Source organism: Balaenoptera ricei, chromosome 11 (assembly GCF_028023285.1).
Source record: "Balaenoptera ricei isolate mBalRic1 chromosome 11, mBalRic1.hap2, whole genome shotgun sequence".
NCBI classification, from domain to species: Eukaryota; Metazoa; Chordata; class Mammalia; order Artiodactyla; family Balaenopteridae; genus Balaenoptera; species Balaenoptera ricei.
The window spans coordinates 62,070,053-62,092,890 of NC_082649.1; the positions used below are offsets into that span (position 1 = coordinate 62,070,053).

Sequence of the window (22,838 nt, forward strand, 5' to 3'; positions counted from 1 at the left end):
TGAGCTTTTGGTGCCTTGGGACCACCAGGCAGCAAAGCCAGTAGGATGTGGAGCCGCTGTAAGAAATAATGTGATATTCTTCAGGTACCGTCTGGCTCTCAGCTCTAGCAGACAAATGTGACTGTAATGGGCCATTGGTTCAAGTAACAGAGAGGATCAGAGCCCATAACCATTGAAGAGGCAATGGGTCGGAGCCTGTATCCTGGGGAAGGGCTGCCTGTGAAGGCCAAGATCTGCTCTCCACCCACATACATGCTGGGGGAAAGAGATGTGCGCCATCCCCAGGCAAAGGACCCGGCAGGTTTATGAGTGAGGATTCAATGGTTATGGAGGCCGGGATGGGAATGAATGCAAGGCAGAGTCTGAGGTGTTGGAAGGTTCAGGGCCTCAGCCATGGAGGACGGTCCCCACTTCCCTTGGGGCCTGCTCTGGACCACCTGTGGTCATTCCTGGGTTGGCCAGGCTCCTGCACAGTACCCCAGCTTGGCTGTTGAGCAGATGAAGGGGGCTCATTCACCATGCACGTGGGTTACCAGCAGCCTGTTAGCTTAGATAGCCTACTCTCAGAATAGGGAAAAAATTGATCCTAAGTACAAAGTCTAGATGTTACCAGGTAAGACCTTATCTGAGTTCCAGAAGAGGCAGCTTGTTGTAAAGGAAGGAGCCTGTGATTTGATGCCAAGCAGGTTTGTGATGCAGCCTCAGCTCTGAAACTTACTATCTGTGGGCCTTGGGTAAGTACCTTTGTGACTAGCCTCAGTTTCCTCATCTGCAACATGGGTCTGTGTCTGCCTCAAAGGTTTTATATTAAATGAACTAACATGTGCAAAGCACCAGGCATGTAGGAGACACTGAACAAATGCTAGCTTCTTCCCCTTCCACTGGAGGCAGCAGGGATATCCTGACCAGGGGGCCAAGTCTAGTGTGAACGTACTTGGTGGAGCTGTAGTGGGAACCCAGGCACGTGCTGGAGGACGGTGGGCAGAAAGGCTTTCTGCCAGAGGCAGGGTCTATTTTCTGTGCTTTTCACACAATGTCCCTTGGAACTCAGTGGCCAGCTTGGGGGAAGGAAGGGAGGACGGTGGGACTGAAGATCAGGTGGTTGGAGCTTTGGGGACCCTCAGAGCAGCAGTGCTTTTATCTGTTTAAAGCACTGGAATTCCATATAAGGTTTGTTTGAGAAAGCCTTCTGGCTAAGTCAAACAAGCCAAAATCTGAAAACTGCAGAGATAAATGATCCAGAAGGCCACTTTCAACACAAAGACTTTATACTATGAAATGAAGCGTCATCATTGGCTAAAAGAGGATTGGCTAGATGTTCTCAATCCACAGGAAACATTCCTTTGGGAGAGGGTGGGGCGGGAAATAACACAGTTCTTTACCAATGAGAGAGACCATGGGTACTACATTATAGACTCGAAATGTAAGGGCTGTCTTGATGAAGAATAGGAGATGAGAGGTCTTGGGAGACTTCCAAGGACACGCGGTGCTATTTTCCTGATTGAATAACTCAGCGTTAATCAAGCAGAGTTTTCTTGGGCTCTCCCAAGTGCATAGGGATGGGCATTTTAGAGAGTGCTCTTTGGGGTCCCAGCACATCTCTGCACAAATGCAGAACCTTCCCCCACACCCCAGCTGCAGAAACCAAGCCATCTGCAGGTGGTTTCACAGAGCTTACCTTCTTCAGCTCTTCCTGGACACTCTGGCTGTTGTCTTCAGAGGACAGACTTTCCTTCTGGTTCTCAGACTCTGTCTTGGGCTCGGACTCCTGATCCTCCCCAGAGGAAGTTTCCTTCTCACTCATTTTCATTGCCAACTCGTACAGCCTGTTTGTCCGTTTCTCTTCTGCAGCGTCTGTGCTGGCCTGTGGGTACCGAGCCTCATTGCAGATGTCAGTCTTTGATAAATCACCCGACACCTAAATGAAAGCCAGAATCATGAGCTGAAGACTCTTCTGCTACAGTCATGTTGCTTGTTGTTCCCAATAATCCCTGAGTAAAGGACAATCCAGGAAAATGAAGCTCTTACCTGATCTGCTTTCCCTATGGATGGACTTATTATTTTTACTTCTTCAAACACATGCATCTTAACACTTTGTTAAAAATTTGGCAGGTGAGCACCTGTACTCAGAAAAGTGACTTCAGTGTTTTTCATTTGCAAAATACTTACTGAGTGCCCACTAGGGTCAGCACTGTGCTGGTGCTGAGGATGCAAAGCTGAGCAAACCCCCGCCCGCCCCCTAGTGGAGGAGACACTAAAACCCTGACAAATGCCCAGAAGCAGTGGGTGGGGAGGGAGGCTCTGACAGCCCTCTAAGGGGCACCGGATGGCAGGGCTGGGGCTCAGGGAAAGCTTGCTTGTGGAGGTGGTGTTTGAGTGGAGATTCAAAGTGTAGCAGTTACCCAGCTAAAAGGGAGAGAGGAAAGAATGGTATTCTAGGCAAATCGCAGATTTTGAGATGGTGCAAGGTCCTTGCGCATACATAAGGAATACTATGTGCCCTTCCCTTGATAATTACACAATTACATCTCTGGCTCCTACTATCTCCGAAGCTCCCTCTATGAGTAGAGCCCTGGCCAGGCCTGGGGAAGTCCAGGAAGACATGACATTCTAACTCTCACTCTATTTTTCACCTTATATTAGACAGATATATATGGAATCTTAGCAAGATAACCCTCAAAGTACCATTAGGATCCACTGGACCTAATTTGTGGTATTTTTTGAATTTTATTTTATTTAATTTTTTATACAGTAGGTTCCTTTTTTTTTTTTACGTCTTTACTGGAGGATAATTGGTTAACAATGGTGTGTTAGTTTCTGCTTTATAACAAAGTGAATCAGCTATACATATACATATACTCCATATCTCCTCCCTCTTGCATCTCCCTCCCACTCTCCCTATCCCACCCCTCTAGGTGGTCACAAAGCACCGAGCTGATCTCCCTGTGCTTAAAGCAGGTTCTTATTAGTTATCTATGTTATACATATTAGTGTATATATGTAAATCCCAATCTCCCAATTCATCACACCCCCCACCCCCCGCTTTCCCCCCTTGGTGTCCATACATTTTTTTCTCTACATCTGTGTCTCTCTTTCTGCCCTGCAAACCGGTTGACCTGTACCATTTTTCTAGATTCCACATATATGCGTTAATATACGATATTTGTTTTTCTCTTTCTGACTTCACTCTGTATGACAGTCTCTGGGTCCATCCACATCTTTACAAATGACCCAATTTCTTTCCTTTTTACTGCTGAGTAATATTCCATTGTATATATGTACCACATCTTCTTTATCCATTCGCCTGTCAATGGGCATTTAGGTTGCTTCCGTGTCCTGGCTATTGGAAATAGAGCTGCAATGAACATTGGGGTGCATGTGTCTTTTTGAATTATGGTTTTCTCAGGGTATATGCCCAGTAGTGGGATTGCTGGGTCATAAGGTAATTCTAGTTTTAGTTTTTTAAGAATCCTCCAGGGCTTCCCTGGTGGTGCAGTGGTTGAGAATCTGCCTGCCGATGCAGGGGACACGGGTTCGAGCCCTGGTCTGGGAAGATCCCACGTGCCGCGGAGCAACTGGGCCCGTGAGCCACAATTACTGAGCCTGCACGTCTGGAGCCTGTGCTCCGCAACAAGAGAGGCCGCGATAGTGAGAGGCCCGCGCACCGCGATGAAGAGTGGCCCCCACTTGCCACAACTAGAGAAAGCCCTCGCACAGAAACGAAGACCCAACACGGCCATAAATAAATAAATAAATTAAAAAAAAAAAAGAATCCTCCATACTGTTCTCCATAGTGGCTGTATCAATTTACATCACCACAAACAGTGCAAGAGGGTTCCCTTTTCTCCACACCCTCTCCAGCATTTTTTGTTTGTAGATTTTCTGATGATGCCCATTCTAACCAGTGTGAGGTGATACCTCATCGTAGTTTTGATTTGCATTTCTCTAATAATTAGTGACGTTGAGCAGCTTTTCATGTGCTTTTTGGCCATCTGTATGTCTTCTTTGGAGAAATGTCTATTTAGGTCTTCTGCCCATTTTTGGATTGGGTTGTTTGTTTTTTTAATATTGAGCTGCATGAGCTGTTTATATATTTTGGAGATTAATCCTTTGTCTGTTGATTCGTTTGCAAATATTTTCTCCCATTCTGAGGGTTGTCTTTTTGTCTTGTTTATAGTTTCCTTTGCTGTGCAAAAGCTTTGAAGTTTCATTAGGTCCCATTTGTTTATTTTTTTTATTTCCATTACTCTAGGAGGTGGGTCAAAAAAGATCTTGCTGTGATTTATGTCAAAGAGTGTTCTTCCTATGTCTTCCTCTAAGAGTTTTATAGTGTCCGGTCTTACATTTAGGTCTTTAATCCATTTTGAGTTTATTTTTGTGTAAGGTGTTAGGGAGTGTTCTAATTTCATTCTTTTACATGTACCTGTCCAGTTTTCCCAGCACCACTTATTGAAGAGACTGTCTTTTCTCCATTGTATATCCTCACCTCCTTTGTCATAGATTAGTTGACCATAGGTGCGTGGGTTTATCTCTGGGCTTTCTATCTTGTTCCATTGATCTATATTTCTGTTTTTGTGCCAGTACCATATTGTCTTGATTATTGTAGCTTTGTAGTATAGTCTGAAGTCAGGGAGTCTGATTCCTCCAGCTCTGTTTTTTTCCCTCCAGATTGTGTTGGCTATTTGGGGTCTTTCGTGTCTCCATACAAATTAAAAATATTTTGTTCTATTCTGTAAAAAATGCCATTGGTAATTTGATAGGGATTGCATTGAATCTGTAGATTGCTTTGGGTAATATAGTCATTTTCACAATACTGATTCTTCCAACCCAAGAACATGGTATATCTCTCCATCTGTTCGTGTTATCTTTAATTTCTTTCATCAGTGTCTTATAGTTTTCTGAGGACAGGTCTTTTGCCTCCTTAGGTAGGTTTATTCCTAGGTATTTTATTCTTTTTGATGTGATGGTAAATGGGATTGTTTCCTTAATTTCTCTTTCTGATCTTTCGTTGTTAGTGTATAGGGATGCAAGAGATTTCTGTGCATTAATTTTGTATCCTGCAACCTTACCAAATGCATTGATTAGTTCTACTAGTTTTCTGGTGGCATCTTTAGGATTTTCTATGTATAGTATCATGTCATCTGCAGTGACACTTTTACTTCCTCTTTTCCAATTTGTATTCCTTTTATTTCTTTTTCTTTTTTGATTGCCATGGCTGGGACGTCCAAAACTATGTTGAATAATAGTGGAGAGAATGGACATCCTTGTCTTGTTCCTGAAATGCTTTCAGTTTTTCACCATTGAGAATGATGTTTGCTGTGGGTTTGTCATATATGGCCTTTATTATGTTGAGGTAGGTTCCCTCTGTGCCTACTTTCTGGAGAGTTTTTCTCATAAATGGGTGTTGAATTTTGTCAAAAGCTTTTTCTGCATCTATTGAGATGATCATATGGTTTTATTATTTACTTTGTTAATTGATTTGCATATATTGAAGAATCCTTGCATCCCTGGGATAAATCCCGCTTGATCATGGTGTATGATTCTTTTAATGTGTGGATTCTTTTTCCTAGTATTTTGTTGAGTTTTGCATCTATATTCATCAGTGATATTAGTCTGTAATTTTCTTTTTTTTGTAGTATCTTTGTCCGGTTTTGGTATCAGGGTGATGGTGGCCTCGTAGAATGAGTTTGGGAGTGTTCCTTCCTCTGCAATTTTATGGAAGAGTTTGAGAAGGATGGGTGTCAACTCTTCTCTAAATGTTTGATAAAATTCACCTGTGAAGCCATCTGGTCCTGGACTTTTGTTTGTTGGAAGATTTTTAATCAGTTTCAATTTCATTTCTTGTGATTGGTCTGTTCATATTTTCTATTTCTTCCTGGTTCAGTCTTGGAAGGTTATACCTTTCTAAGAATTTGTCCATTTCTTCCAGGTTGTCCATTTTATTGGCATAGAGTTGCTTGTAGTAGTCTCTTAGGATGCTTTGTATTTCTGTGGTGTCCTTTGTAACTTCTCATTTTTCATTTCTAATTTTATTGATTTGAGTCCTCTCCCTCTTTTACATGATGAGTCTGGCTAAAGGTTTATCAATTTTGTTTATCTTCTCAAAGAACCAGCTTTTATTTTTATTGATCTTTGCTATTGTTTTCTTTGTTTCTATTTCATTTATTTCTGCTCTGATCTTTATGATTTCTTTCCTTCTGCTAACTTTGGGTTTTGTTTGTTCTTCTGTCTCTAGTTCCTTTAGGTGTAAGGTTATATTGTTTATTTGAGACTTTACTTGTTTCTTGAGGTAGGATTGTATTGCTATAAACTTCCCTCTTAGAACTGCTTTTGCTGCATCCCATAGGTTTTGGATCGTCATGTTTTGTTGTCATTTGTCTCTAGGTATTTTTTGATTTCCTCTTTGATTTCTTCAGTGATCTCTTGGTTATTTAGTAATGTATTGTTTAGCCTCCATGTGTTTGTGTTTTTTACATTTTTTCCCCCTGTAATTGATTTCTAATCTCATAGCGTTGTGGTCAGAAAAGATGCTTTATATGATTTCAATTTTCTTAAATTTACTGAGGCTTGATTTGTGACCCAAGATGTGATCTATCCTGGAGAATGTTCCATGCCCACTTGAGAAGAAAGTGTAGCCTGCTGTTTTTGGATGGAATGTCCTATGAATATCAATTAAATCTATCTGGTCTCTTGTGTCATTTAAAGCTTGTGTTTCCTTATTAATTTTCTGTCTGATGATCTGTCCATTGGTGTAAGTGAGGTGTTAAAGTCCCCCACTATTATTGTGTTACTGTCAATTTCTTCTTTTATAGCTGTTAGCATTTGCCTTATATATTGAGGTGCTCCTATGTTGGGTGTATATATATTTATAATTGTTATATCTTCTTCTTGGATTGATCCCTTGATCATTATGTAGTGTCCTTCCTTGTCTCTTGTAACATTCTTTATTTTAAAGTCTACTTTATCTGATATGAGTATTGCTACTCCAGCTTTCTTTTGTTTTCCATTTGCATGGAATATCTTTTTCCATCCCCTCACTTTCAGTCTGTATGTGTCCCTAGGTCTGAAGTGAGTCTCTTGTAGACAGCGTATATATGGGTCTTGTTTTCATATCCATTCAGTGAGCCTGTATCTTTTGGTTGGAGCATTTAATCCATTCACATTTAAGGTAATTATCGACATGTATGTTCCTATGACCATTTTCTTAATTTTTTTGGGTTTGTTTTTGTAGGTCCTTTTCTTCTCTTGTGTTTCTCACTTAGAGAAGTTCCTTTAGCATTTGTTGTAGAGCTGGTTTGGTGATGCTGAATTCTCTTAGCTTTGCTTGTCTGTAAAGGTTTTGATTTCTCCATCGAATCTGAATGAGATTCTTGCCGGGTAGAGTAATCTTGGTTGTAGGTTCTTCCCTTTCATCACTTTAAATACATCATGCCGCTCCCTTCTGGCTTGTAGAGTGTCTGCTGAGAAATCAGCTGTTAACCTTATGGGAGTTCCCTTGTATGTTATTTTTCGTTTTTCCCTTGTTGCTTTTAATAATTTTTCTTTGTCTTTAAATTTTGTCAATTTAATTACTATGTGTCTTGGCATGTTTCTCTTTGGGTTTACCCTGCTTGGGACTCTCTTCGCTTCCTGGACTTGGGTGGCTATTTCCTTTCCCATGTTAGGGAAGTTTTCAACTATAATCTCTTCAAATATTTTCTTGCGTCCATTCTCTCTCTCTTCTCCTTCTGGGACCCCTATAATGCGAATGTTGGTGCATTTAATGTTGTCCCAGAGGTCTCTTAGGCTGACTTCATTTCTTTTCATTCTTTTTTCTTTATTCTGTTCCATGGCAGTGAATTTCACCATTTTGTCTTCCAGGTCACTTATCCATTCTTCTGCCTCAGTTATTCTGCTATTGATTCCTTCTAGTGTAGTTTTCATTTCAGTTATTGTATTGTTCATCTCTGTTTGTTTGTTCTTTAATTCTTCTAGGTCTTTGTTAAACATTTCTTGCATCTTCTTGATCTTTGCCTCCATTCTTCTTTCAAGGTCCTGGATCATCTTCACTATCATTATTCTGAATTCTTTTTCTGGAAGGTTGCCTATCTCCACTTCATTTAGTTGTTTTTCTGAGGTTTTATCTTGTTCCTTCATCTGGTACATAGCCCTCTGCCTTTTCATCTTGTCTATCTTTCTGTGATGTCGTTTTTGTTCCACAGGCTGCAGGATTGTAGTTCTTCTTGCTTCTGTTGTCTGCCCTCTGGTGGATGAGGCTATCTAAGAGGCTTGTGCAAGCTTCCTGATGGGAGGGACTGGTGATGGGTAGAGCTGGGTGTTGCTCTGGTGGGCAGAGCTCAGTAAAACTTTAATCTGCTTGTCTGCTGATGGGTGCGGCTGACTTCCCTCCCGTTGGTTGTTTGGACTGAGGCAACCCAGTACTGGAGCCTGCAGGCTCTTTGGTGGGGTTAATGGCAGACTCCAGGAGGGCTCACGCCAAGGAGTACTTCCCAGAACTTCCACTGCCAGTGTCCCTGTCCCTGCAGTGAGCCACAGCCTCCCCCCAGCTCTGCAGGAGACCCTCCAACACTAGCAGGTAGGTCTGGTTCATTCTCCTGTGGGGTCACTGCTCCTTCCCCCTGGGTCCTGATGCATACACAACTTTGTGTGTGCCCTTCAAGAGTGGAGTCTCTGTTTCCCCCAGTCCTGTCGAAGTCCTGCAATCAAATCCTGCTAGTGTTCAAAGTCTGATTCTCTGGGAATTCCTCCTCCTGTTTTCAGACCCCCAGGTTGGGAAGCCTGACGTGGGGCTCAGAACCTTCACTCCAGTGGGAGGACTTCTGTGGTATAATTGTTCTCCAGTTTGTGAGTCACCCACGCAGCAGTTATGGGATTTGATTGTATTGTGATTGTGCCCCTCCTACCATCTCTTTGCATCTTCTCCTTTGTCTTTGGATGTGGGGTATGTTTTTTGGTGAGTTTCAGTGTCTTCCTGTCGATAATTGTTCAGCAGTTAGTTGTGATTCTGGTGCTCTCACAAGAGGGAGTGAGTGCACGTCCTTCTACTCCACCATCCTGAACCAATCTTCCCAGATTTTGAGTTTCCTCTTTAAGTTGTTCTATCGATTTATAAGGCTTGGTATTTCATGGCTTTTATTCTTTCTTGAAGGACTCCCAACGAACAAAGAGAAAATGTACTAATTTTGTAAATAAAACTCATTATATTTTGCAATTACTACCTGGGTTCTTTGGACCCTTTTATAAATCTAAGACACATGAAGGGATTTCTATGATCTCATTTTCCTTATCTTTTGAAATATTTTGCTGTTTCATCATCCTGGGAAATATCTTTCATCATTACTCACCAAATATTTCCAATTATGCTAAAAAGAGACTAGAATAATGAAACAGAAGAATGGAATTACCTAGAAGGATGATTCAACATCAAAATAAATCATCACCGTTTTGAGTCTGCTTTTAGCTCATGGTTGAATTTTCATGGTTGAGAATTCAAAATTTTTCATAATGGCAAAGGAATAAAACAGACAGAGAACATTTCACAATTAGATGACTCAGAAGATGAAGTTAAAGAGAAGAGCAGCTCCCCAGACTCTAACAATGATGATGGAATTGATTGTATAAGTAAACTCTCAGACTAAGAATCTTCAGATGACAGTGTCCTAGGTGAATTATCTCAACCCAAGAATCGATGAGTAAACAACGTATTTATCAGGATAAGAGAAAAGATGGTATTTTCATTAAGTTAGTCATTCAACAAGAAGGGCTTCATCACACATATTTTGCAACAAGAATCTAGACCATCCTGTTCTGATAAAAAGATGTGTGGCAGATTCTTTATGATGTTTGTGCACCAAATTTGCTTGATACAGTTTGTAATTGGACAAATGCTAAAGGGAGCTGTCTATATAAAAGTGATTAGAAGGAGACAGATGACAGAAATGAAAAAAAATCAATGGATTGATAAAAGAAAAAGGGTCCCTTGGAAATAATTTTTTTTTTTCTGGCCCTGAGTAAGAATCATGATGAGGGCCTTGTGAGAGGTGAGTAATGCCCCCATTATGCCTGAGAAGGAGGAGTCCCTTGGTCTGAGGACTTGGGGCAGCTCCATGGGAAGAATGGTCTCTGAGCAGGTTCTTGAGAGATGAGGAGCATTTTAATATGTAGACATGGGGACAAGCATTCTTGATGAGGAAGCAGCAGGATCACTAAGACCCAGGGTGTATGAAACTGCTCAGTATAGTTAGAGGAATAAGGCTCAGAAGTAGAGAGAGTGGGGAACTTGGAGGTATGGAGAAAACAGGCCTGGGTCAGACTGCAGAGGGTTAAGCATCCACCTAAGGAACTGAGCTTTATCTGTCAAATGTCTCCCAGGCTCCTGGGTGGCCCCAAGGGCATCCAGAAGCTGGCTCATGGAAGATCTTTGGTGTGGCTGCACCGAGGGGCTCCCTACAGTGGAAATGAGGTAGTTGCCCTGGGGCTGGACAGCTGCGTGGGAAGCGGATGAAAGTGAGAGCCGAGCTGGGGCCTGAGGGAAAGATCCTGGGTTCTGACTGAGCACACAGAAGAGGGAGCCTTAGACACTGGTGGGGGATGCTGGGCGGGGAGCAGGAGGGGGATGACTTAATGAACAGGGCCCCATCACTGAGAGACCTGCAGGGACCCAGAGGACACCACTCAGCTCTAAGAGGACACCAGAAGCCCCCCTCCCCACCCCCAAGACAGCGAAGGTAGAGAAAGTGGAGGGGTTGGATGACTGGTTATTTACTTAAAAAAATACAGTTTTAAACAGAAAGTTGATTAAATCGCAAGAGGCTAAGTGTTCCTTGGATTGCCTGGCTTACATTCCCGGCTCTTCAGAATGCGGAGGCTGATGAGGAAATTTAAGGCGGCTATGGGAGATCAAAACGTTGCCTTTTCTTTGCACACTTCCATTTAGTGTGTGGAACATGGAGATTCTGGCTAAATAAAGATGTAAAATTTTAAACACCTGATGATGGAATACTCATTAAGATAAGCTAGTACATTTTCTTTAGCAAGAGACTTCTAATCTATTCTCGGTGGTCTGCAAGCTCTTTATACTAATTTTTAAATTTTGGTTTTCATTTCACTGATAACCTAAAAAAAAAAAAGGCACATTCTGGATTACCAGGGCAACCACCTTACAGCTGAGTGCTGCCATGGATCGCCATTCCTTTGTTTGCATTTATGTTTCTGGTGGTGCTAAAGATTTCTTACCTTGACAGTATTTAAATTTGAATGCAGCTGTTCTCAAACTAGATATCCTCTGAAAAATTCTTGAGTACTCTGTGAATTCTCAAGATTGAGAAAAATAGAGATGGAAATAAATGGAGGCAATGGGTATGTGAGAACTGGACAGTCCTTGCAGCTGAACACAGCCATGTGGGCGAGCACTGCCCTCGGCGAGGCACGCATGGAATCTCCTTCAAGGGTCTCAGTCGTTCCCTCTGTATCCACAAAGACACTGAGGTTGAGTAGGCTGTCCAAGGTCAGGTAGCTAGTGCATGGCTGAGCTGAAGATGGCCTGACCCTGAAGGCCAAGCTCTTTGCATTATTCTAAGATGAGGCTAGAAGCTCCAAATTAAACCATGCTCCTTGGAAGGAGAACAGTTAGCAGAGCCACAGTCTCAGAGGACTGTCCTTACCTTCAGTCGCCCTAGTGGTCTGTCTTTATAGACCTTGAAATCCTGCCTGCTTTAATTCAAAGCAATTTTTCTCCTACTCAGCCTTATCATCATCCTCATCAAAATTCTCCACACATTTGAAGGGAGCAATGTCAATGTCTTCCAGGCTAAACAACCGCAGTCCTAGCAACACTTTTTCCTAGAGCCTGGCTTTCAACTGCCAGGTCATTTGAGGGGGAGGTGGGAGGCTCTGGGTTTTCTCCATCTTTTTAAAAAGAGCCCTGCTAAAGAATTACTCTCAGATGTTACATGTCAGCCTTCATTGAATATATCCTGGTGTCCTGGTGGCTCTCCCCAACCCCTGTGATGAAAGATACGGAACCTGACCTAAAAAATCAGAATTTCTGCAGCTTGCTTTTGGATATCATTTTAGTCAACTTCAGAGAAAAGCCCCAACAGGTTAACTAACCCTAGAGGCACTGTACGTGACAAATGTACGTAGTTTACTTGCAAATCCCTTGGCATATTTATCCCGAATCCAAGAAGAGCAGAATGAGCCTTGGGGCTGGCTGACTCCACCGTTGACCTGTTTCTTCCGAGGACTCGAAAAAGTTCTGTCTCTGGTGCCTTAAGATAGAGGTTTGTCCTCTCCCAGTGTATTGCTGTTAACCTAAAACTAGATTTATTCACATGCTGTACTCTGGTGAATAAGGCATTTAAAAAAAATAACTGGTGTGATAAGAACAGTCATACGTGGGCTTCCCTGGTGGCGCAGTGGTTGAGAATGTGCCTGCCAATGCAGGGGACACAGGTTCGAGCCCTGGTCTGGGAAGATCCCACATGCCGCGGAGCAACTAGTCCCGTGAGCCACAACTACTGAGCCTGCGCGTCTGGAGCCTGTGCTGCGCAACAAGAGAGGCCGCGATAGTGAGAGGCCTGCGCACCGCGATGAAGAGTGGCCCCCGCTTGCCACAACTAGAGAAAGCCCTCGCACAGAAACGAAGACCCAACACAGCCAAAAATAATAAAATTAATTAATTAAAAAACAAAACAAAACCAGTCATACGTACCAAAATATACATCAAATCCTTGGTCAACTTAACAGGGTGGAAATGGGAAGATGGAACCTGGAATTTTATCAAATTTAATATTATAATATTATAATCTTCCTGCCTCAAGAAGAACTCCCCTACCTGGAAGGGTCTGAGTTGGGTCAGTGGAGCTGCACGAAGGCAGATATGGGGCCCGGATCTTGGGGATGAATTTGGTGAAGGAGGTTATGGGAACTTAGCACCTGGGTGTCATCTGGAAGCCTTAATTTTAGCTTTTATAATTACAGGTCAGTTGTCCTGGTGTGAATCCCAAGCTGTTCTCTGAGTCCTTCATATTATAAAATTGATTTCAAAATAAACAAAACCTTAATCAAATCTGGGTCACATCTCCCTCTGCCAGAACCCAAATCCCTCTGACGGATGGGCTCTGCCCCTAGTTGGTTTTCCCTTTATAATCTCCTATCTGGCAGAATTAACTATGCCATTTGTTGAAACAGCAGCCATTTATTCCCTAGAATTATGGCAATCCATATAAAATATCTGGAAAATCATTAGCCTGGACTTCTCAGGTCAATATTTACATGAGGAACAGGCATTTAAGACAGAATTATTTTCATAGTGACCACAGTTGGCCTATTACTTTGTGGAAAAATCCTTTAGGAAGGAAGCAGCATTAACAGTGGATTTCATCTTTGTTTTTTTCTTTGACTCTGGATTGGCATTGGGTGTAGACTAAGTTACATGATCCTTGGATTTTGATGATGATTCAGAACCAGGACCATAATGCAGGCGTGAGAGTCAGAATCTCAGAAGGGGCAGGAAGAGTCTCCTGAACAATCACATGATGACCTTCAGGGTAGGGGCTGGGGTAGCGGGGCTGAGGGGTGTTCCAGATTCCCTTCTTTTCATTGCAAACGACTTGCTATCTGTTGTGAGTGGGCTGGGTTCGAGTCCCTGCCATATAGAGAGCTCAACATTCACCTCATGGAATGAACACGGTTTTACTGCCACAAGTAAGTAAAGGCTTTAACTGACAGGTAGCCCCTCTATTTGATATCTGCCCAAAGTAGGGCTATAAGTTAACTATAGCAAAACAAAAGTCAGTATTTTTGGTGGATGATCCTTAATATCCAACAGAGTCCTGTTTAAAAATGTAAAGCTTTGAGCGCTTGTGTTTATGCACATTTCTTCCCCCACTGGGGAGAAGACTTAATAATTCATCAGGTTCTCAAAAGGGCCTATGACACAAGAATGTTTAAGAAACACTGTTATACAGCAAATGTCTCATTGTTTTCTAGACCTGTTCTCTGCAACCGGCTTGTCTTAGAGGGCGCACCCAGCAATTCTCACCAATAAGGGGAATCACTTGACAGATACTTGACTCAAGATTTTTCTGCTGTCGAGGGGGTATTTGGTCATACTTGCTCTAAACTGTTTGCAGGTTATGATCTGTACTTGCTTAGGCTGCTGTGGAGGTGGGAGTGAGAGGCATGGGGGGACGGCAGCCTTGTCTCAGAGAGGCTCTTTAAGTTTTCATTTAAAGGAAGTTTCCACACCTAAAAAGATATGAAAATCAATGGTGAAGAATTGGGGATGGGGAGGTGGGTACTGTCACCCTTTGGTCTGTGTACTGGAGGAAATTCAAACACAATTTGAGAAGATTTAAAGACTTGCTTGGGAGCGTTCTCTTGACACACCTCTGAGGTGGGTGGACCCGTCAGGTGCCTCAGTGTTCATGGGCGTGGGGGTGTTGCCATACTACCCCCAACATGCATGGTCTTGCAGGCACTTGTCAGGTGCATCCCTTTGAATTCAGAGCTGCACAGCACTCATGAGCCAGGGCCTGGGGAGGCAGCCATCCACTCCTCTACAGATCCTACAACTTAATCCTGGAGCAACCCGGACCAGCAGAGGTCAGAGTATTTTGGCCCCTCGTAGACCTGACCCGGCTGAGTTGTCCCCAGAGCGATGCATTGGTCCACACTGAGTGACACTGTGAGAAGCAGCCTCCAAAGTGTGTGTTCGTTTGAAGCAGTTTATTGTGGAGGGTGCCGTATTCTGCATTCTCTCCACAAGGACCCATGAGATAAATTTCTCTTGGATCTCAGGTCAAGGAGCAGCATCTTTTTTATTTTATTTATTTATTTATTTATTTTTTAATTTTTAAATTTTATTTTATTTATTTTTTTATACAGCAGGTTCTTATTAGTCATCAGTTTTATACACATCACTGTATACATGTCAATCCCAATCGCCCAATTCAGCACACCACCACCCCCACCTCCGCACGGCTTTCCCCCCTTGGTGTCCATACGTTTGTTCTCTACATCTGTGTCTCAAATTCTGCCCTGCAAACCGGTTCATCTGTACCATTTTTCTAGGTTCCACATATATGCGTTAATATACGATATTTGTTTTTCTCTTTACGACTTACTTCACTCTGTATGACAGTCTCCAGATCCATCCACGTCTCTACAAATGACCCAATTTTGTTCCTTTTTATGGCTGAGTAATATCCCATTGTATATATGTACCACAACTTCTTTATCCATTCGTCTGTCGATGGGCATTTAGGTTGCTTCCATGACCTGGCTATAGTAAATAGTGCTGCAATGAACATTGGGGTGCATGTGTCTTTTTGAATTATGGTTTTCTCTGGGTATATGCCCAGTAGTGGGATTGCTGGATCATATGGTAATTCTATTTTTAGTTTTTTAAGGAACCTCCATACTGTTCTCCATAGTGGCTGTATCAATTTACATTCCCACCAACTGTGCAAGAGGGTTCCCTTTTCTCTACACCCTCTCCAGCATTTTTTGTTTGTAGATTTTTTGATGATGCCCATTCTAACTGGTGTGAGGTGATACCTCATTGTAGTTTTGATTTGCATTTCTCTAATAATTAGTGATGTTGAGCAGCTTTTCATGTGCTTTTTGGCCATCTGTATGTCTTCTTTGGAGAAATGTCTATTTAGGTCTTCTGCCCATTTTTGGATTGGGTTGTTTGTTTTTTTAATATTGAGCTGCATGAGCTGTTTATATATTTTGGAAATTAATCCTTTGTCCGTTGATTTGTTTGCAAATATTTTCTCCCATGCTGAGGGTTGTCTAGCGTCTTGTTTATGGTTTCCTTTGCTGTGCAAAAGCTTTGAAGTTTCATTAGGTCCCATTTGTTTATTTTTGTTTTTATTTCCATTACTCTAGGAGGTGGGTCAAAAAAGATCTTGCTGTGATTTATGTCAAAGAGTGTTCTTCCTATGTCATCCTCTAAGAGTTTTATAGTGTCCGGTCTTACATTTAGGTCTTTAATCCATTTTGAGTTTATTTTTGTGTAAGGTGTTAGGGAGTGTTCTAATTTCATTCTTTTACATGTACCTGTCCAGTTTTCCCAGCACCACTTATCGAAGAGACTGTCTTTTCTCCACTGTATATCCTTGCCTCCTTTGTCATAGATTAGTTGACCATAGGTGCGTGGGTTTATCTCTGGGCTTTCTATCTTGTTCCATTGATCTGTGTTTCTGTTTTTGTGCCAGTACCATATTGTCTTGATTACTATAGCTTTATAGTATAGTCTGAAGTCAGGGAGTCTGATTCCTCCAGCTCTGTTTTTTTCCCTCAAGATTGTTTTGGCTATTCGGGGTCTTTTGTGTCTCCACACAAATTTTAAGATTTTTTTGTTCTAGTTCCATAAAAAATGCCATTGGTAATTTGATAGGGATTGCATTGATCTGTAGATTGCTTTGGGTAGTGTAGTCATTTTCAAAATATTGATTCTTCCAATCCAAGAACATTGTATATCTCTCCATCTGTTCGTGTTATCTTTAATTTCTTTCATCAGTGTCTTATAGTTTTCTGCATACAGATCTTTTGTCTCCCTAGGTAGGTTTATTCCTAGGTATTTTATTCTTTTTGTTGCAATGGTAAATGGGAGTGTTTCCTTAATTTCTCTTTCAGATTTTTCGTCATTAGTATACAGGAATGCAAGAGATTTCTGTGCATTAATTTTGTATACTGCAACTTTACCAAATTCATTGATTAGCTCTAGTAGTTTTCTGGTGGCATCTTTAGGATTCTTTATGTATACTATCATGTCATCTGCAAACAGTGACAGTTTTACTTCTTCTTTTCCGATTTGTATTCCTTTTATTTCTTTTTCTTCTCTGATTGCCATGGCTAGGACTTCCAAAACTATGTTGAATAATAGTGGTGACAGTGGGGGCTTCCCTGGTGGTGCAGTGGTTGAGGGTCCGCCTGCCAATGCAGGGGACACGGGTTCGAGCCCTGGTCTGGGAAGATCCCACATGCCGTGGAGCAACAGGGCCCGTGAGCCACAACTACTGAACCTGCGCGTCTGGAGCCTGTGCTCCGCAACAAGAGAGGCCGCGATAGTGAGAGGCCCGCGCACTGAGATGAAGAGTGGCCCCCGCTCGCCGCAACTAGAGAAAGCCCTCGCACAGAAACGAAGACCCAACACAGCCATAAATAAATAAATAAATATATTAAAAAAAAATAGTGGTGAGAGTGGACATCCTTGTCTTGTTCCTGATCTTAGAGGCAATGCTTTCAGTTTTTCACCATTGAGAATGATGTTTGCTGTGGGTTTGTCATCTATGGCCTTTATTATGTTGAGGTAGGTTCCCTGTGTGCCCACTTTCTGGAGAGTTTTTATCATAAATGGGTGTTGAATTTTTCCAAAAGCTTTTTCTGCATCTATTGAGATGATCATATGGTTTTTAGTCTTCAATTTGTTAATATGGTTTATCACATTGATTGATTTGCGTATATTGAAGAATCCTTGCATCCCTGGGATAAATCCCACTTGATCATGGTATATGATCCTTTTAGTGTGTTGTTGGATTCTGTTTGCTAGTATTTTGTTGAGGAGTTTTGCATCTATATTCATCAGTGATATTGGTCTGTAATTTTCTTTTTTTGTAGTATCTTTGTCTGGTTTTGGTATCAGGGTGATGGTGGCCTCATAGAATGAGTTTGGGAGTGTTCCTTCCTCCGCAATTTTTTGGAAGAGTTTGAGAAGGATGGGTGTTAGCTCTTCTCTAAATGTTTGATAGAATTCACCTGTGAAGCCATCTGGTCCTGGACTTTTGTTTGTTGGAAGATTTTTAATCACAGTTTCAATTTCATTACTTGTGATTGGTCTGTTCATATATTCTATTTCTTGCTGGTTCAGTCTTGGAAGGTTATACCTTTCTAAGAATTTGTCCATATCTTCCAGGTTGTCCATTTTATTGGCATAGAGTTGCTTGTGGTAGTCTCTTAGGATGCTTTGTATTTCTGCAGTGTCCATTGTAACTTATCCTTTTTCATGTCTAATTTTATTGATTTGAGTCCTCTCCCTCTTTCTTGATGAGTCTGGCTAATGGTTTATCAATTTTGTTTATCTTCTCAAAGAACCAGCTTTTAGTTTTATTGATCTTTGCTATTGTTTTCTTTGTTTCTGTTTCATTTATTTCTGCTCTGATCTTTATACTTTCTTTCCTTCTGCTAACTTTGGGTTTTGTTTGTTCTTCTTTCTCTAGTTCCTTTAGGTGTAAGGTTAGATTGTTTACTTGAGATTTTTCTTGTTTCTTTAGGTAGGCTTGTATAGCTATAAACTTCCCTCTTAGAACTGCTTTTGCTGCATCCCATAGGTTTTGGGTCGTCGTGTTTTCATTGTCATTTGTCTCTAGGTATTTTTTGATTTCCTGTTTGATTTCTTAGTGATCTCTTGGTTATTTAGTAACGTATTGTTTAGCCTCCATGTGTTTGTCCTTTTTATGTTTTTTTCCCTGTAATTCATTTCTAATCTCATAGCGTTGTGGTCAGAAAAGATGCTTTATATGATTTCAATTTTCTTAAATTTATTGAGGATTGATTTGTGACCCAAGATGTGATCTATCCTAGAGAATGTTCCATGCGCACTTGAGAAGAAAGTGTAGCCTGCTGTTTTTGGATGGAATGTCCTATGAATATCAACTAAATCTACCTGGTCTATTGTGTCATTTAAAGCTTGTGTTTCCTTATTAATTTTCTGTCTGGATGATCTGTCCATTGGTGTAAGTGAGGTGTTAAAGTCCCCCACTATTATTGTGTTACTGTCAATTTCTCCTTTTATAGCTGTTAGCATTTGCCTTATGTATTGAGGTGCTCCCATGTTGGGTGCATATATATTTATAATTGTTATATCTTTTTCTTGGATTGATCCCTTGATCATTATGTAGTGTCCTTCCTTGTCTCTTGTAACATTCTTTATTTTAAAGTCTATTTTATCTGATAGGAGTATAGCTACTCCAGCTTTCTTTTGATTTCCATTTGCATGGAATATCTTTTTCCATCCCCTCACTTTCAGTCTGTATGTGTCCCTAGGTCTGAAGTGGGTCTCTTGTAGACAGCATATATATGGGTCTTGTTTTCGTATCCATTCAGTGAGCCTGTGTCTTTTGGTTGGAGCATTTAATCCATTCACGTTTAAGGTAATTATCGATATGTATGTTCCTATGACCATTTTCTTAATTGTTTTGGGTTTGTTTTTGTAGGTCCTTTTCTTCTCTTGTGTTTCCCACTTAGAGAAGTTCCTTTAGCATTTGTTGTAGAGCTGGTTTGGTGGTGCTGAATTCTCTTAGCTTTTGCTTGTCTGTAAAGCTTTTGATTTCTCCATCGAATCTGAATGAGATCCTTGCCGGGTAGAGTAATCTTGGTTGTAGGTTCTTCCCTTTCATCACTTTAAATATATCATGCCACTCCCTTCTGGCTTGTAGAGTTTCTTCTGAGAAATCAGCTGTTAACCTTATGGGAGTTCCCTTGTATGTTATTTGTCATTTTTCCCTTGTCGCTTTCAATAATTTTTCTTTTTCTTTAATTTTTGCCAATTTGATTACTATGTGTCTTGGCGTGTTTCTCCTTGGGTTTATCCTGTATGGGACTCTCTTCGCTTCCTGGACTTGGGTGGCTATTTCCTTTCCCATGTTAGGGAAATTTTCGACTATAATCTCTTCAAATATTTTCTCTGGTCCTTGCTCCCTCTTCTCCTTCTGAGACCCCTATAATGTGAGTGTTGTTGCGTTTAGTGTTGTCCCAGAGGTCTCTTAGGCTGTCTTCATTTCTTTTCATTCTTTTTTCTTTATTCTGTTCCACAGCAGTGAATTCCCACATTCTGTCTTCCAGGTCACTTATCCGTTCTTCTGCCTCAGTTATTCTGCTATTGATTCCTTCTAGTGTAGTTTTCATTTCAGTTATTGTATTGTTCATCTCTGTTTGTTTGTTCTTTAATTCTTCTAGGTCTTTGTTAAACATTTCTTGCATCTTGTCAATCTTTGCCTCCATTCTTTTTCCGAGGTCCTGGATCATCTTCACTATCATTATTCTGAATTCTTTTTCTGGAAGGTTGCCTATCTCCACTTCATTTAGTTGTTTTTCTGGGGTTTTATCTTGTTCCATCATCTGGTACATAGCTCTCTGCCTTTTCATCTTGTCTCTCTTTCTGTGAATGTGGTTTTTGTTCCACAGGCTGCAGGATTGTAGTTCTTCTTGCTTCTCAAGGAGCAGCATCTTTTAAGGAATGGGTTTATGATTCTAATATGGCTTCCGTGACTCAGGAAACTGCTCATAGCAGATATAGGATGAATTATTTAATAATGATTTGATGACAGATATTTAATTTGAAAAAAAATAAGGTTAGATCTTACCTCATATCGTCCCCCAAAGTAAAGTACAGATAGACTAAAGAGCTAAATGTAAAATACAAAACTACAAAGTATTAGGAAAAAATAGAAAATATTCTAACAATCTTGGAGATTTAAAACCTTCTCAAACAAGGTACAAAATTTAAAGGAAATGAAGAAAATAATTGATAAATTATTAGTAACAAAAATTTTTGCCTGTAAAGTATACTTAAATAACGTTAAGGTGAAAGTGATAGACAATGGGAGAGTATCTTCAGTGTGTAATCATCAAAGAACTAACATCTACAGTATAATTAGAAAATAAAACTAATTCCTAAAAATCAAGAAGAAAAAGACAGTTGGTCTGACGAAATAATAGAAGAAACATATAAATGTGTCTTTCACAGAAGGAAAAATGCAAATAGCTGTAAATATAGGAAAAAGTGCTCAATCTTAGTAGTAACTATGTTAACTAAAAAGAAATATATTTTTTTCCTCACATAAAGTTGGCAACAGTTTAACAGACTGACAACATCGAGTATTGTTGACAGTATGAGAAAATGTGCTCTACAGTGCATGGCTATGTAGACCGCTGTGAAGTTTTGGGAGTTTAATTTGGCAAGTACTCATTAAAATTAAAGATCCATCTATGCCTCAAGTCAGAAATTCTACTCCTGTACTTGTATAAAGAACTTTGCACAATAATATTTTCTGCAGTATTGTTTATAACATCAAACATTGAAAAAGTCTTGAATATCCATCATTATGGGAACTATTGATTGTGGATTCCTCCCCACCTTGGAACAGTGAAGAACGGAGGAGGTTGGGTGCGATATTTGGAGCAACACTGATAAAGTTCTTGTATCATTAGCATTGCTTAGAATTGCCCGTGCCTGGTGCAAGGTGATAATTAAAAAGACTGACTTTGATTGGATTTATTATTGTTTTAAAATTCTCATCAGGCAATGCACCCTTACTGCTTGCGCCCTGGACGGATTGCTCCCACTCCCACACTCCCCGCTGAAGACCACTGCGATGCAACCTTTTGCAGGTACTGTGCAGAGATCTGTGTGCTCTGACTTCTCCATCACATACTCTTAGGAGAAAGAAGTGGAAGAATATGGGGAGTAGGATGCCGAGTTTGCTAAAACACAGACACATTTACATAACTATATTTCTAAATGTGCTATACATATATGATGCACAAATACAAATGTAGTCATTTGGGGAGAGATGGCAGGGATTTAGGGTTGTGGTCAAAGGAGACTATATCTGTATGTTTTAATAATTTTTATATTCACTTATTTATATAGCTTATAAGTATGAAAATAGTATATATATATATATATATATATATATATATATATATATATATATATATACTTTTTTTGGTGGGGGGGACGAGAACTGCCCTAGTAAACTAAATAGAAGGGAGGACGAGGAGGGCCAGGGTTTTGAAGTCCCGAGAAGTGCAACGCCATCGCCACCTAGTGGTCGGGAAAGGACACTGCCGACGAGGCAGACACAGCAGAGTCCTGGATCCTTTCTGCTGGCCCTTGCCTTCTCCCTGTTGACGCCTTGCAAGGATTAACAGCAGAAGACAACTTAAAAGCCACCTCAGAATAAATAGGAAGCTTCAGGCACCTAGTTATGGTGGATAGGTGGCATTTTATACCTGCCAGTGAATCATGCAGACAACTCTCAAGAATATCCCTTGAGGCAAGTCACCCAGAGTCCCTGGAAAACAGTCTCCACTTGAGCTAGATGGTAATGATTCACAGCTGAACAGAATTTTATATTTCTCATTTATGATCACAACAGTCTCACACGGCAGATTTGTAATGATCTTATTTTACAGAGGAGAAAATGAGAGCTTGGACCAAATTTCTAGGCAACATATTAGCAGGTCAGGTAGCACTGATGCTAAATTCTGTGACCTGAGGACCTCTGAGTGCACGACTGTTTTTTTGTTTTATTTATTTATATTTTTTCATGACTGTCTTAATGGGATCCCCAGGATCAGGGATCTGGCTGACACATTCATAGAAGCTCACTGTAGCAGAGGCTGGTGATGTCCCAGGCTGTATCCCCCAGACCTACATGAGTTGCCTGCAGCCACAGGGGACGATCTGTGGCTCACTGATAGTTTCCCACCTCAGACCCGGCTCTCTCTCTTCTTCTCCATCTGAGGGATTTCTCAGGCACCATCCATGCAAACCTGGCTGTGTATGGAGTTTATGCCCACCCTGGGTGGGACCTCTCTGTACCAGTGGGAGATAGGAGACTAGGTAACTCTTCCCCGTCTTCTAGGTGGAGAATTCTGAGCTGTGATCCACATGACTTCTCAGCGGGTCCCTGGTGGGACGGAGCCCCAGTTGCCTATATTGTATCTTCATTGGCTTTTCTCATTTCCCCGTTTCACTCTTGGGTTTCCTGGGATCGCCTCTCTCATAAACCTACATCCAAATCCTTAATTCCAGACCTGTT

General features: G+C 41.1%; 1 protein-coding gene and 1 long non-coding RNA gene across 3 annotated transcripts in view; one reads left to right on the forward strand and one right to left on the reverse strand.

Annotated features, from left to right (window-relative positions):
• Positions 1-21,372, forward strand: part of LOC132374907 (uncharacterized) — a 172,015-nt gene extending 150,643 nt beyond the window's left edge. Inside the window, exon 3 of the long non-coding RNA XR_009505815.1 lies at positions 21,314-21,372. This is a non-coding gene — a long non-coding RNA (uncharacterized LOC132374907). The remainder of the gene's footprint in view (positions 1-21,313) is intronic.
• The window catches only part of MYRIP (myosin VIIA and Rab interacting protein), a 223,572-nt gene that overhangs the window by 35,196 nt on the left and 165,538 nt on the right, over positions 1-22,838 (reverse strand). For both annotated transcript variants that reach the window (XM_059939381.1, XM_059939382.1), the window contains one exon: positions 1,679-1,918. In XM_059939381.1, the coding sequence (XP_059795364.1) occupies positions 1,679-1,918 (240 nt within the window). The remainder of the gene's footprint in view (positions 1-1,678; positions 1,919-22,838) is intronic.